We start from the raw sequence: 16525 nt of genomic DNA on the forward strand, positions 1-16525 counted from the left end.
TGTCTGTAACTACTAAAGTTTGGAGTGAAGGCTTTAGTGGTCGCTTCTATTTTCCCCTTTCTGTCATGTGACCAGACCCGTCATGGTCTGATCACTCCTAGTCCTGCACCCAGTGCCCTTCTGACAAATGTCATCCGTAGAACATATGTGAAACAATCACAGCTGCATATCTTCGGAGAAAAAGGCTACCCTCTGTACTAGACACAGCTAAAATGGTAGAACTTTGGTAAACAAGGAGTAATATTTTTTCACTAATTTTTTGTATAGGTTTGTAATTGGACGAGAAAAACCGGGACAAGTGAGTGAGGTTGCACAGCTGATTAGCCAAACTCTAGAACAAGAACGCCGCCAGAGAGAGCTGCTGGAGCAGCATTATGCACAGTATGATGCAGATGATGATGAGGTAACAGAATGACTAGCGTTTCTCTATTTGGTGTTTTTTAATGTTCCGTTTTCTATTTCTAATTCCTTCTTTTTAATTATCTCTTAGAGGTCAGCTTCTGGACCTCTCCATTACCTTTGCTGCTGATTTTCACAGATTGATGATAAATCTTATTTGAAGAACAAAGTTACAGGAAAGCTTTTCATCATGGATTTAATGTTTTGTTCCAGAAGAGCATATAACAAATTGGTTGATGCTTCTCTAATCATTGCTCTTCCTCTGAAAGCATATACCTTTCTGAAATAAGGGAATAAAGTTTGTTTACTTGTGCACTGAAACATTAGATTTTTGTGAAAACCGGTAGAAGTTGCCTTCTGACTTTTAGAGGGGTTGAGGAAGTTTTAGACCTTTTTTTTGTTTTTCTGGAGGAGTTGATGTTCTTCTTAATTCAGAACGTTTTCTGAAAATTCTGGCTAAGACCCCTCCTTCCACACACTGTTTTTTGTTTCTGTGTGAACAGATATTCCACAAGATAGAGAATTAATCTAGCTTGTCTGAAGTGTATGTTCATGTTCACAATTAGTGCCTGATGTCCCAATACAGTGGTTTTGAAACTAATAACTTCATGCAGTAGATTTTCCATAATTTCTTTGCATTCTCTTAAAATTCCTAATATGCCTAAATACCAAGATACTTGGAAAGATTAGTGAGAGAGCTTTTTCAGAGACTACTCTCTGCGTTACTTCCTAAATTAGCTGTTGGGTTAAGGTAAAAGGCAGTTGTTGCAACAACCTGCTTCCATATAGCCTAAGCATACTGCCATCATTTCACATCATCTTGAATAATATTATTTGAAATGTCAGACTCCACGTATTAGTGTGTTTTTGTCCTGGGCCAGATTTTTTATTATATTTGTGTAAGGAAACCATAGAGAAGGGGAAATGCATGCTATGCATTTATTTCAGTTTAGTTTTTCTTTTTAGAAAAGAAATACTCTTGATATAAAATCAGGATACGCTTGGATTTTGAAACATGCTGTTAAACTAGCAATAGGTCAGAACAATCAGAAGTGTCCCAATAGACTAAGTAAAAATCCTGTCTAGCCCCAGTAATGCTTTCACTTACTTTAATTTCCACTGATATTAAAAATATTTTAGTATGTTTTAAAATTAATCGTGTCACAGGGACATATTTAACTCTTCTAAATAAAATTGTACTTGTCAATATACATGCATATGTATGTGTGCCTGTGCGAGGCCACGATAGCTGGAAAATCCATATCCTCTCTATTCACTCCTCAAACTACAGAAACATGCAAGTCTTCTAACTTCTGTTTAGTCTAGAATTAAGTTCAAGATAAGTTTCTTGAAGCAGCTCTGTTATCTCCTCAAAACCAAAATGGAGACAACTAGCCTTTGGAGTAAGACTTATCATAGCTCATCACAGTGTGCTGGAGATGTCAGGGTTCGAAGACCTGCGATACCATCTTATTGTGAACACAGGCTGATAGCTTTCATATAGGCAAGAGAGGTGTGTCCCAAGTGCCTGATGATCAGATCTTTCTCGGTTTGCGGGTGTGGGGCTGAAGGCAGACCTGTGTGAGTAATTGATGTGTCACACCTTTTATCTATAGGATCCATCCACCTGTAAAAAACCTAAAGGTTTGTGTTTCTTACCTTCATGCACCATACAGGTGGTGTTACTCAAGATCAGGCAAGAAAAAAAATGTTGTTAAAACCATATAGATCGATACTGATCCTGGAAGTACTTCAGCCTTTGGTAGGGATTGTTGCTGTGAGGATGCTTATGGTGACACTGTCACACTGATTACCATGCAAGTGTTTCTCAGTACAATAGTGAAATAGGACAAGGATGAGTAGGTATGAGTAGGTCTCAGGTACCTTTTGTGATGCGTCTTGTTGTCCTTCAATTCAGTGGTTACGAACTCTTAAGTCCTGTTCACTGCATACATTTTTAACACAAAAATACTAGATGCACAAAGTGTTTTCTACTGGTAGAATCTTTGAATCACAGAGAGTTTTTCCCTGATTTTTCTCTAATTAAGAGAGTTAAAGGTATCTTCTCTTATTGTAGCACTACACTGAGGATGATGACCATCTCTGTGACCATGATGTGCTTTTTGGGCGTTAGTGTTTGCAGTGCAAAGGTGACTTTTTTGCAGTATATGAGGAAAGGAGGAAAAAGAAAGGAAAAGACATCTAGCAGGGGAGATCCAAATGATCTCATCAGTGATTACTTTTGGAAGAAGGAATTACGTCTGAATTAAGTACTTGAGTTCTTAAAAACTGCATTGGGATCACTGAAGGTTAAACCCTTTTCCTACTTGATGCCATGTATATATTTGAGAATATATATTTGGGAGGCGGTGGTAAGCATTATCAGAATAGCTGCTGGGGTTTAGTTACTAAAGTATGAAATGCAGTGTGTTTCCTTTCTTAATTAAGAGATTTACCAGAAATAGATTTTATTGGGAACCTGCAGTAATCCTGAATATTATTATTTTTTTGGTCACCTGACTATGCCATCCAAGTAAACTCATGCAACTTGTACCAGTCCCACACAACTGACATGAAGTTAGCTGTGATCTAATGCACATTAGCCACAGTTCAAAGACGTTTTTGGTCACCACAAGCACTTCTGCTCCATTTACTGTCAAATATGAGTATTACTACTTTGAGCTTACCTTGCTCTCTGAGTTCAAATATGGCTGGGTTTATGTTGCTCTATGCGACACCACTGCCAGCCCTGCATTCCTTGTCTCTGGTAAGCAGGGCTTCTTTTGGGCAAGAAAATTTCAGTTTACACTGTCTGAATGAATGTTTACAAATGTACAAAAAACCCTACTCTTTTGAGTCCATTTCATCAAATTGTGATTCTGACTGCATGGAGTTCAGGAGTATTTGGATTGCCAGTGTAAGAGGTTTTGCATTGAGGTGGCACAGAATTATACAGGATTTGCTCAGTCTTAGAGCTGTCAAACTATCCTATTAATTTTCATACAGTCCTTAAAATATGGTAAATGGATCTCCAGGTACAGTGCTGCATAAATAAACAAGAAAATTATTTTTATTCAACCCTTCTTTGAGACTGCCAAATGCTGAGGCTCAGAGACTTTACTACAAAACAGCAATAACCTATCTGTTTTCTGGAGCAGGAAATAAGTGATCAGTGTTTGAGTCCTGGAGTCACTGCACGTGACTGTGTTTGCTAGAGCTGGTCAAATCACAGTAAGAGAGTATGTGTAAGGCATGTACAAGTTCTGGTGTTTTATCTTGCTGTGCCACCAGCTGGCTGAATTTCCTCTGTTTTGAAACTGCTAACAGTCTTCATAGCCCAAGGAGCATCTAGGTATTTTAGAAGAATCCAAGTTGCTTAAAAAAGCAGCATTTTGAGACAGTTTTGATTTCTGCCAGCCAGTCGACACTGGACTTGAGTTAGATACTAAATTTAGAGACACATATTAGCCTGCTGTAACTTCTCATTCCATTGCCTTGCAGAAGTGTTACATGACAGCCATTTTTTGGGAAAGAGTCACTCTAATAGACATAATGTTTCTAAAATATATATAATTTACTATATAAATAAGACTGAAGAAAACATAACTTACTGTATAAATGCCCTGCATTCCTGCATTTGAGAACCTGCTGTTACCATGGGCTGCAGGTTGTCACAGGGTTGTAGGATGCTTTCAGATGCTCCTTCATTAAAGTTTTTGCATGGAAACACAAAAACCTTGTGCAGAACTGATGAACACTAAAAGAAAAGTGATGCTCACAATGGGATCTGTGCCAACACTAGCAGGATAAATGTGCAATAGCTTACAATTTGTTGTTAAGCTCCCACGAGCCAATAGCACCAGTTATTTCTCGACTATGATGTATGGTAGGCAGCATTGGCATTTCCTGATAAGTTTGTGCTAACTACTATAAAGCTGGGAGAGTATGTTGCCTCTAGATAGCCTGTTGCAGAGTTTACTCATCACTAGTTTGTCTAGCTTCCTAAAGTCCCATATCCTTTTGATTTGTTGTATCCTGTCAGAAAATAAAGCTCAAAGGCTTTGAAGTAGGCACTGTCTTTGTATTTCCTACTTAATGTGCTAAGTATGACCTGAATCTGTATCCTTGACTAAACCCTTTTGAATTCCTTGTGTTAACACAGTGTTCTGTGCACGAGTCAAATTCTGACGTTTCTTGGAATTTTAATTTGAACTTGGTATTATCTTCTTTATGTTCTGCAGTGAGTGACAAAATTACATAGAGCAGATGACCTGTTCCCCTGAAGGCTGCATATGGTGATGCAGAATGTGAAATTAATAAGATATTGCAGAATTCTGTTCACTGGCCATGGACAAGTAGTTTAATGCAAGTGATGTTTTAATATATTTTAATATCATTAATAGTCAAATGAGTATTTTTTTTCTTTTTAAGTTTTCATTCATCAGGACATTCTGAGAGCAAAGCGACATTGGAACCATTGAAGCAAATCTTGACACATGCAAAAAGAAAAATTTTGCAGTGTGCTTGAATGTTTAACACCCAAAGAATACATTCACTAAACCAGATCCTTCAGAGAGTACGTTTTTTCCAACATCATTAATATGACACATTCCTATAAAAGCAATGATTAAACTATACCATTATATTTTTCTTCACTCCTTTGAAAGCATTAAGTATGAGCCATCAAAAAAAATCAAATGAAGAGATGGACTTGAGTTATTTTTATAGTTCCCTGATTGTGGGAGAGTTTCAGCAGGAGCAAAGATGTAGCTTGATGCAGCCTTTGTTATGGTGATTTGGGGAAGGTCTGTCTGTGTTATCCTGGCTGATGCTGCTGCTCCTTCTTTCTGCTTGGGAGTGTTAGGCCCATTTCAGGAATTTACAAGGCAGTTAAACAATGCAAGCAGCACATTTTCCATGTACAAGTGGAAAATTGCAGCTCATATTGATAATTTCATGCTATTAGCTGTGATAGCATGTAGCAAAATGGAATGGCTAATATCAGAACCTATTGCTTTGGATGGTATGAGCTTGAGCCCTAGGTGCTACTGAAATGAGAAATAGGGCTTTTGCATGGATGAATTTTGCTCAGCAATACAGAATGAAGAGTCCGAGATTTTCCTTCAAGACCATATAAGTTTTCATTGACTATTGAATAAAAAAATACTATTATTGTTGTCAGCTAAGAAAAGAAAATGTATTGCAGGAAACCTCAGGGAGTTACAATAACAACTGTTCTCTCACAGGGCTTTGTTATTTTGAAGTAATACAAATTTTTTCTGTGCCTTGCTGCTTCATGTAAAATACTGAATTTCCCATTCTAGCTTACTGGCACACTGTCTGAACAACCTTCTGGTAGTTTCATGTGAAACAAAAGTCAGCAGAGATAATTTTTTTCAGGGAAAGTATGTTCCATGTAATTCATGATGTATATTTTCTTAATGTACACATTGGTTCTTTTGAACTTGTAATTTGTTTTTCATGTGACTGTAAGATGAAGTCCCTTCTTTTTGAAGATGAAAACAAAAGTCCCATTTATTTCTGTGTTCTGTAATGTGTTTGTGTCATCCTGTTGTCATGTTTACCTGAGTGGTGCTTTGCTTTGACAACTACTTTTTTCATTAATTGAAGCAAAAATGACTGTGCTCATTAACACTCATTATGTACAATTTGAAGCAAGATTTTCCTTTGTGTTCATTTTTAACTGCCTGATGTTCCTCTTCAAACACTCAGGCTCCTGAGGCCAGTAGAATATTGCCTGCTCTTGAATTTTTTCCGTATAATTTAGTCCTTCATGTGTGTTCATTTTTCTTTTTGTATTCAGTAATTCTTTTTAGTTTAAATCTTTGGAGAAATCAGTTTTAACTAATTTCATTTGTTTTATTATTTTGTCAAAATTGATAAATGTGATTTAGATTTTGCATTAAATTAATAATTCCTTTAAAATGCACATGTAGCTGAGCTAGATCTGGGTTCTTTTACGTAAACAGGGCATGAGTTTGCTGGTTAGCGATCCTGTTTCTGCCTCCTCTTTGCATGCTTCAGAGATTTCCTTGCCACTACTAATGGACATGCCAAGATGGTTTTTTGAACTTAGAAACTATAGTTGTGTATTATCTTAGAGATTTTTCAGGGATAATAACTGCAGAATCAACAGTCCATGGACTGTTAATGTTTTGTCCACACAATAATTCATTTCACTGAAATTTCGCTGGGATTTTAAGAGTTAGTTGTTTTGCTTCTGGTTGCCCTGACAGTATGTAAAGGTAGTGTTATGCTCCTGAAAAAAGCCAGGGGAGTTAGTAGTCAAATTTTCTGTTTAGAAGGAACTGCAAATAGCCACAGGGAATAAAATAGAAACAGAAGTCACTACAGGTGTAGTGTGACAGAAGATTTTGTGTGTGTGTATGATATTTAGACATACAGAATGATAAATTTAATTTCAGGGTTTTTTTGTTTAGTTGTAATCCTTACATGCCTGAAAACTCCAGTGAGATGGATTATGTTGGTTTTTGCTTCTTTTTTGTTGAAGACTACTGTGATTCTTAGTCATATATTCTTAGTACATATCAAGTATATAAAATAAGTGGATACTGTTTGTTTCATTGGAGAATATGTTACTATTTACAGAAGCAGAGATAGTTCACCTGAAAAGTGCCTCACTTTACAGTGATGTTTAAATATGGATGGGTTGTGCCTGTTGGTGACTTACCTTCTTTTTGATAGTTCTTTTACTGTCAGAAAATGTTACTGAATAATGTTATGCCTTCTGTGTATTTTGGCTTACTTTATTTCTTAAAAACTTTAGTGGTTTAAAAAAAAAAGAATATAGATTTTTCATGATCTTTAGAGGTCCATCCTAACTCAAACTATTCTATGATTATACCTGCTACTTCTCAAAGAAATGGTAATATTTTATTGTGGGTATATCACCTTGTTGTTGGATGCATACATGTATCTTTTCTGTCTGTGTGTACTTGTGCACCAAGATTTAACATGCTTCCATGCACTGCTTTTTAGTTCAGAGAGATTCACATAAGCCTTAACAAAATCTGGGAAACTAAACTAAGGTAGGAAGCTGGGATTTAAACTGTTTTTCAAACATTTGAATTCTTACCTGTTGTTTTGAGAAGTCCTTTTGTCAAAAAAACTGACAACAATAGGCAATTTTAACACTACAGGGAATATATTTCTGATAATAATATTATGTTTCTTCATATAAGGAACTGAAAGCTCATGAACATAAACTTGAGTAGTTCTGTCAAAATTTTGGTGGTGTTACTGTATAAACATAAGAAGGACTGCACCCCTTCCCCCACACCTCCTTTTCCATGTATTTATTGAGTCCCAAGCTTTATAAATCCAGATGTGGCCCTGGGAAAATGTTTGCTTTATAACGTGTTTGCACAGTCATTTGCACAGCCAGCAAACTATTTGTGATCCATAGGCGATGTGCTCCAGCTTCCAGAGGGAGCCTCGCGGAAGCGAGGTGGTACCATCCACCTTAGGTATGGGGAGAGATGAGCACAGGCATACGTGCAAGAGATTGTCTAGGCAAGTTGGGGTTCAGTATTGCAAGCCTTTTCAATATTGTTTGTTTTATTTTGTTTACTCTTGAGATACTGATTGCGGCTTATGATTTTTTTAAATTCTGTTTTGTCAACAAATTGTGCACAGCTCATTGTTTACCAGCTCAAGAAAAACCCACTTTTTCTGTTTAAAACTAGCTCAAAGCAGCTCCTTATTCAGGATGAACTCTGATTTCAGTCTCTGAACTTGTCTCTGACATTCAGTTTCTTTTTCCTACTGTTGTCTTTCTGTGTGGGTGTGACTTTTCTATAATTAATTTGTTTGTAAAGAACAAACCAATGAATTTTCAAATTCACCATGGCATATCACTGGAGAATTACTTCCTCCAGTTGACTTTACCAAAGACCAATCAAGATCCTGTTGGTCCTATTCTTTTATTTCTGTTTGGAAAAGATTTCTTGTTAAATATGAAATAAATTTGGAGGGTTCTTCCTATGGAAAAGAGGTCTCACTTGGAAAGTGAAAACATTGAAATACAGAACCAGTAATGCTTAAGAACTAAATTCTTAGTGCTTAAGACATTATTTTCTCTCTTAGTGTACCAAAATACTACTGTGGAGTTGTATTTTGTCTGGTAGAATTCATAAGTACTGGGATTGTAGTCAAAGAAGAAGATAACCTTTTTTGTATGCAGAATGCTGGCTTTGCACAGTAGCTTAATTATTCTTTGAACAGTCTCTGCCTAATTAGAGGATAACTGGAATTTCTTAAATGCTGTAAAATTAAGACAGGGGAATATGCTACAGATGAAGAAGATGAAGACATGGGACCTGTCCTTCCAGGAGGTGACATGGCTATTGAAGTGTTCGATCTCCCTGAAAATGATGAAATGTTCTCCCCTAGTGATGTGGACACCAGCAAACTTGCTCATAAATTCAAAGAGGTACGTTACAGGTCAGAAAATACTCCTGAAATACCACATTGAATTACATTTCTAGTCATCTCATTGCTCAGAGCTTGTTTTTTCTCTTGAAAACTAGAATTGATTTCTAGCTATTTGTATCTCAGTACTTCTGAACTACTCAGAAGTTGTTTTGGCATCAGCTTTCAGGTGACTGTTGTACTGGTGGTGGATAATTTATAAATTAGCTTTTTAGTACAGAAGTTATTCTGCTTCGGCACTTAGTTTGACAAGGAAGACAAAGTGCAAGTTAGTTCATTACTAGCAGATTGCTGGGGTTTGGGGTGGGTGGTTTTTTGTTGGCTTTAGTTTATTGGTTGGTTGGTTTGTTGATTTTAGTTTTTGTAAGATTCCAATAAAAGATGATCAGGAAAACCAGACGGCAAATGTTAAATTTCAGTGAAAAGGGACATGTGGATCTTATCCTATACTGTTACACAGCAACTCATCAATGTACAGTAGTGTCATATGTTTAGCAATGTATTTAGAAAGATGCCATATCAGGGAAGCAGGCATATTTTAAGCTGGTTTTTTACCAAACCCTGTGGTTACAGAGTTTGTGTAGCACCCACCTGTACTAAGTGTGGCTTGAATCAGTGGTGTTCATTGTGGTCATTGAATTCATTTAACTTCACATACCAAAGTACTGAGAGACATTTCTTCTGTATTTTAGTCTGTGCTTCTGATGTGGCTTCTTTTTGAGCTTTCCTGAATTCTGATGCAAATAATGATATGAAACAATGGATTTATATAAGCTCACAGTAATGGGTTGAATGATGGCAATAAGGAACTTTTTTTTTTAAATACAGGAAGATGGAAGGGTTGAAAGTAGCCAGAACCTCATAGGATATTTGAGTAGCAGAACCTGGGCCAACAAAGGAGTTTTAGAATACTGAGACTCCCCTTTTTGTCCTTCTTCAATTGTCCTCTCCTCTTCCCTCCACTCAAACCAGGTATTTTAGTGTCTATAAATGTGTTGCTCCTACTCTCTAGTGAGAGTAATGTATGGAAAGTAAATGAGCAACCAGTTTTTCTCCTTTCTACCGATAGTCTTTTCAGCCTTTGTGTGCCTACTGTTATTCATCATTATTTCCTGAAATTTTTTTACTTTAGTTAAATTATAATTTTCTCACTCCATATTTCAAGTTCCAGGCTCTTAGACATATTAGTAGAACACTTTACTTAATTTTCTAATACTTTTCATCACACATATGAATACTTTCTCAAAGTGGTGGGAAGATGCTACCATTCTACGCGTGCCAGTGGGGGTGCCGAGGCTGTGCAAACCACAGATGCAGTGATGGGCAAGAGGACCTTTGAATACATTACAAGTAAAACTATGCTTGAATAAACTATGTTTCCATAAACTCAGGCTATTGCCATACTTGAGCTTGTCCAAACTGATTTGAAGCTATTTACAGACCTGTGTGATATAATGGCCTCAAAACGCTGGTGTAGAGGAGACCAGATGAAGGTACTTTGGGATCCTCAAGTGTAAGTGCAGATGAGAGCCTGAGAAGAAAACATTAAATGCTCCTGCATAAGAGCAGACTCTTTCTCACTGGCCCACGCAGTTACGAGCATGCCACTTCTGTTTCACTGGTTGTATTTAACAGTACACAGCTGTGTTTTGTTGGCTGATGCAGAGTGAGTACATGTATTTTTCTTGGTATTTGCCCTGAATTCTTTAAACACTAGAGGACTTGTTCACGATCACGCTGCACAAGCCCACGCAGTGTTTTCTGGAATTGTATTTAAAGAACAACTGTTCTTTCTTGTTCTTACTACAGAGATTAATGAAAGTATTAAACAAGTGGGTAGGACATAATCTTTAAGCATAATAGTTTGACCTAATTAGTTGAATTCAGTCCTTGCGATGAAAAATGTGCTCACATGTTCTGAGAGCACTCCTATTTGAAATGCCTTGCTTTGGGAATGAAAGAAGAGAGATGGGCATTCTTGGGTCAATCATTGTACTTCTGCAAATCTTGTTTTCCTGGCTGTAGAACGGGAAAATGGGACTGATTTTTCTTAACTGCTTTGAGAGAGCTAGAAACCTTATTTTATCTGTGATGATTGAAGAGAGAGGTGTTCTGTAGGGAGAAGGGACATCTTATGTAAGAATTTGTTATTACATTTCATGTCTTAAATATATGAAAAATAGATTGTCATTATATGCAAAAAATATGTAATGATTATGTAAAACTTGTCATGGAGATTATTAGATTCTATTGCATACCTTCCTTCCCAGTGCACATGTGATATTTTAAAATTTGCTAGCCTTTCATCCCTTTCTACACTTTGCAGTCTTAGATTAATGCAATGCATTTTTGCTCTGAAAGTTATTTTTCATAAGAAGTTTTATTGTTTTGAAGGAAATTAATCAGCTTTTCAAGACATATTTGAATAGGAAATGTGCCAAAAATTATTCAAAATGTCCTTGTTAAAATGAAGCCATCACAATTTTATATTGACTTGAAAACCATAAAAATACAAAATAAGATGTGCCAAGAATTTGTCTGGCATTATATAGAACATGGAATAAAGATTCTGATCCCCTTTTAGTAAACTTTCTTAAAACATTTTAGCTATGGAGTCCGGATTTGCTTGCCAGACAGTTGACCTTCCCTGTTGTTTAGTCTAACCTATAAATGTGTTAGTATTTGTCATCTATTCTGCAAGCATAATTAGTTCTTTAAAAAAGTACCTATCCAGCTACACATTTGTCTGTTCAGCAGAAAAGTGTCTTTTTTCCTTCTGCCTCAGTGGGATCTGCTGTACCATGTACTGATTCAATGATCTGACTGGGTGCTCAGTATTTATTTTTTTAACTTAATAACAGAGAGCATAAAAATAACTGTTAGAACCATCTGTACCTGAGCAAATTGTCATTTATGCAACAATGTGGAATTTACTTGTATGTAATAATAAGCTCTTTTAAGTGCTCCTTATGGATCTGTGGGGGTTTAGAAGAGATGGGAATGGACTATCAGCAGGTAGCCTAAGGGTTTGAGTCTTGGTTTTTTGATTTCATTATTAAGTCTACAAAGGGCAAAATTTAGCTCATCCATTCTTCCCCTAATTTTATCTCATCCGAGAAAAATGAGGTAACAGAACTAAGTAGTGGGCTGGGCATTTTGTAAACACCATAACATTTTTAGACGGTTCTTGGGTAATTTTTCACTACTCACAGGAATGGAATGAGAAAAAGCAGTTCTCAGTCTCTGGAAATTGCAGATCAGAGATTGGATTGAGTGAGCTCAAAAATTGCAAGTAACCTCTTTCAAATTCTAATTAAAGTATCTCCTTAGTTTCCTCTAATATGTATATTTACAAAAAGGTACATGTCCTTCTCAGCTTCCTGGCCTACTGAGTGCAGTAGCTTCACTGGCCACTTCTTGCTGTTAACACCAGCTCCAGGGCTGCTCCCCGTTTCCAGCTGCACTGGCATCTCTCCATGCTGGACCAGTAGCCCTGCTCTCCTGTGGCACTTCCTCAGGAACCCTGTGTGATCCATGGATTAGCTGCATGCTCCGGACAGGTTCGGTCTGGTCCCTTGCTCATTCCACCTGCCAGTGTCCCTGGTGTGCCTCCACATCTTGCGTTTCTGCAAGCTGTCACAATCAGTGCCTGGTTTCATTTGAAATGAAATCTTACATCTGCTCTCACTGAGCACATGAAAAGTTGTAACACTTTTCAGTGCAAAGTCAAAAAGTAAGTGTAAGTAACATGATCTTGCGGACTAGAAGTATTTACAGTCTCCTGTGGAGACAGCAACCAAGAAGTGAGTGTTGGAAAGAAGATTCCTAAAGTGTTCCTCAGGTGGAACTGGTTGAGTCGGTGTCTCCTTTATTTTGTCCAATTAGATCAATGAAGACTGGTTTGCAAACCAAACTGCTTCTGGGAATATGCATTTCCTATGCCACAAGAAGGGCATTCAAGAGACTTCATGAGAAGGGAATTTCTAAATAAGCTCAGCCTTTCTCAGAGATTCTTGTACTGATCAGCTCTGTGATAGATCCTGTTATCTTGAAAATTATTCCTCTCTTCCAGAAGAATTTATCCTTTGAATTACTTGAACAATTTTACTAACAGCCTGGTCTTCAAGAACATAGCCTTTGCTTCACCAGAGATGATAGTTTCTGGTTCAGTACAATGCCCTCACATACTCCATTAGATCAACATAAACTATTCCCTAAAGCTTATGTTAATCTTGTAAGAGAAGTAACCCCCATGTAAAACATGCTTTTCTGTAACTATTCCTTCTATTTATAAATAATGGACAAATGCCTTGTCTTCACTGCAGTGCCAGCTCAGGCTGTAATTCAGCTTTTGCCCTTGCCCTCGACTCCATACTCAACATGCACAAATCACTGATTCAGTTTAAGGGTTTGGGACCTGTCAGAAGTTTGTCCTTGCTGCCTGCTTTAAATAATAAGCAGTAGGGATTGGGGTACATGCCAGTGTTGGGTAAATGTGTATGATCATTTCCATTTGGATTAGGGTTATGCTGTTGAAGTTATGGTTCAATTCATACTTCAGAGCGTTCTTGAAGCCTGTGAATAGCAGACCTTTGGGGTAAAATTAAAGATGTTCCAGAACATTGCATATTACACTCAAAATAAACTATTCCCTTCACAGGATCAGACTATTGTAGGTTAGTACAAAAGAAATCCCCCATTAAGTGTTCAGGTGGATGCCAGGTCCTCCCCACCAACCCTTTCACTGTACAGATCCACTGTTGTTGTGGCACGCTGCTTGGTGGTGGAACTACAATCTTTAGCACAGTGCCAGGGCTCTTAATCTGCTTGCAATCATTTTGTGTGCTTGAATGCTGTTGCTGTTATTTACAGTTTCCCTGTGTAACTGCTCTCATTTGAGATTAGCTAGCTTGAGCAGAATAACTCCAACTAATCAGGGAGAAGTTTACCTTTTTTTCTTGCATGAAATAAATGTGTGGAATCTTCCCTCAAGGTTTTCCTGAGTTCTTGAGTTGTTAAATCACTTATTTCCATATTTGCTTTTTTGTAACATGCCTGCTTTAATCAATGCAGTGGGACTTTCCGACAGCACTGGGACATATTTCAAATTCATATCAGAGGAGAGCAAAGCCCAGCAGGATAATATCTATTTTTTTTAAGCATAAGACATTTCGTTTTGCTAAACAGATTGGATGTTCTGATTTGAAATTATGAGTGGTTAAACGGCATCCTATCTTTAATTAGGTTGCACAGACTGAGTCATTTTGCAAGCTAGACATTTTAATTTACAATCTACTGCACTGCAGCACTCTTCAGGGCCTTCTGCTATGTAATAAGGTATTCAACTTGCAGCACAGGCTTTAAAAATACCAGAGTACTCTCTGTGACTTCACTTGTTTATTTTATATTTTCAATTCTAGTTGCAAATCAAACATGCAGTTACAGAAGCTGAAATTCAGAAGCTGAAGACGAAGGTAAGAATCAATATATATAGTTAATACATATAATACAGTTTTCTTCATAAAAAATCAAATCTGAAGACATGCATGTGGGTGGAGAAGTTAACATCCTTATGGAAGGCTGATTAAGAAGCACAGTGGCTCAGCTAATTCTTGTCTTGGTGTATATTCTATATTCAAAGTTTCAAGTAAAATCTTAAGTGCTGCTATTAAGAGAAAATTCCAACTTTTGTAGCTTCAATTAAACATACATTTTAAGGGGTGTCATAATGACTAAACAGCAGATTTCTAGTGTTAAAATTCTAATGCATTTTCTCAGGTTTTAAAATTGTATTTGGATTGAATATTCAAGTCCAAGTTAGTAGGGTTTTTATTTACCAGTGATGTTAAAGTATCCTGTTTATGCTACTTTGCTTTTTTTGACATTTTAAAAAAACCTGATCTGTTTAAATGTATTTAATAGAAATTATTTTTTATATACAGAAGAAAAAGTGTTGTTATATCTTCTTGCATTTCTCTTCAAAAGATACTCTAGAAAGGACAAATATTACCAGTTTGAAAGAAAACATCTCACAATCAGTTGCTAGTTATTAGATTGAATTTGCTATAGCAATAAAAATGAATTTTTTTTTGTACTAGAGTAACCTTTATGAGAACTCGGCTAATAATTCAGCTGTTCAGTTATACTAGGTTTTATAATGACATCCTGCTCTTTGAGTCTGAATACATTATAAGGGAAATAAAAACAAGATAAAGATAAAATTGAACTTCAGAAAAAGATTTTAGATTATTATTTCTTCTTACCAGCATTTGCACTCACCATGTATTCTGCATGGTGTTTATCAAATCTGCATAAATTATTGTTAAAAACAAATTTAAAGTGCAACTGTTTTCTGTAAGGACAATTTCTGTTGTAGTGTGTCAGTTCAGAAGGTCAGAAATCTTTTCTTCCTCTGCTTTCCAGTTCCAATCTAGCAATTGGAGCCACACGGTCGATCCCTTGGGATTGTGCCGAGCCCCATTGACTTGATAACAACAATGTGTGGGTGTAAACATTCATCTGTGCAAATTCATTTGCAAGAGTAGGGTTAATGTGCCATTTTGTGTTGGATCTCTTTACCTTTATTGTGTTTTCAATAGAGCGGAAGAAATTGTGACTAGTTTAAGTATATTACTAATAAAACTGCAAACAAATTAATTTTTTTGTGTGTATCATCCATGATTGCTAGCAGAACTGTCTAGAGGAAATTAAACAGTCTTGATAAGTAAAAAAAGGGTGTTTAAGGCATGTTTTGTTCTCTGAAAATTCTGGGAGCTAAAATACACAAGCTGCTGAATAACCCTACCCTTATCCAGCACCAAACACTGAAACCTGCAGGTAGCTTCAGTTAGGAAGTGAGACACCAAACACACACCCAAAAAAGTGGATATCAGATTCCCCCTCCCCAAAATAAGAAATGTCATCATTTTATGAAAGTGTATCAATGCTATATAGCTAGCACCTGAGCCACATGCATAAAGCAAAATGCATCCCTAGTGCTGACTGATTAACCCTGCACTTTGCCCGAGTACTCCACTATTGACATTTTCAAATGTCAGTCAGTCAGATAGGTTACTATAACACAGAAGCATAGAGGCTGCACTGGTACACTGAGCAAAAGCTCTACTTGGTTTTATGAGGAAGAATAATGTACGTATCAGCCTGTTTTCTTTGTCCTGGAACACTCTTTTCACTGCTAGCATGTTACTAGTGTTGTTACTAATTTACTGATTTTCACCATTCACGTTCCTTGAATTAATCCTGAACTATAAGGCAGCTTTTTATGGACTGCTTCTCCACTCCTTTGTTCAGCTGCAGGCTGCTGAGAATGAGAAGGTGAGGTGGGAATTGGAGAAGACCCAACTCCAGCAGAACATTGAGGAGAATAAGGAAAGGATGATGAAATTAGAGAGTTACTGGATTGAGGCACAAACCCTGTGTCACACGGTGAATGAGCATCTCAAGGAGACGCAAAGCCAGTATCAGGCTCTGGAGAAGAAATATAACAAGGCAAAGAAATTAATCAAGGATTTTCAGCAAAAGTAAGCAGCTACACCAGGGGCAGCAAATGACTTAGTGGCCAGATAGGAAACATGTATGTGATATATTTTGAAATATGAACCTCCCTATTAAACACCTGTAAGGTAAACACTAT

General features: G+C 37.0%; 1 protein-coding gene across 5 annotated transcripts in view; it reads left to right on the forward strand.

Moving 5' to 3' along the window:
- PPP1R9A (protein phosphatase 1 regulatory subunit 9A) overlaps positions 1–16525 on the forward strand; it is a 135198-nt gene that overhangs the window by 91337 nt on the left and 27336 nt on the right. For all 5 annotated transcript variants that reach the window (XM_027684797.1, XM_027684798.1, XM_027684799.1 and 2 more), the window contains exons 6-9: positions 268–403; positions 8717–8872; positions 14292–14345; positions 16183–16412. In XM_027684797.1, the coding sequence (XP_027540598.1) occupies positions 268–403; positions 8717–8872; positions 14292–14345; positions 16183–16412 (576 nt within the window). The remainder of the gene's footprint in view (positions 1–267; positions 404–8716; positions 8873–14291; positions 14346–16182; positions 16413–16525) is intronic.

This window comes from Neopelma chrysocephalum, unplaced genomic scaffold (assembly GCF_003984885.1).
Source record: "Neopelma chrysocephalum unplaced genomic scaffold, ASM398488v2 Primary Assembly neopelma1_67, whole genome shotgun sequence".
Classification (NCBI taxonomy): Eukaryota; Metazoa; Chordata; class Aves; order Passeriformes; family Pipridae; genus Neopelma; species Neopelma chrysocephalum.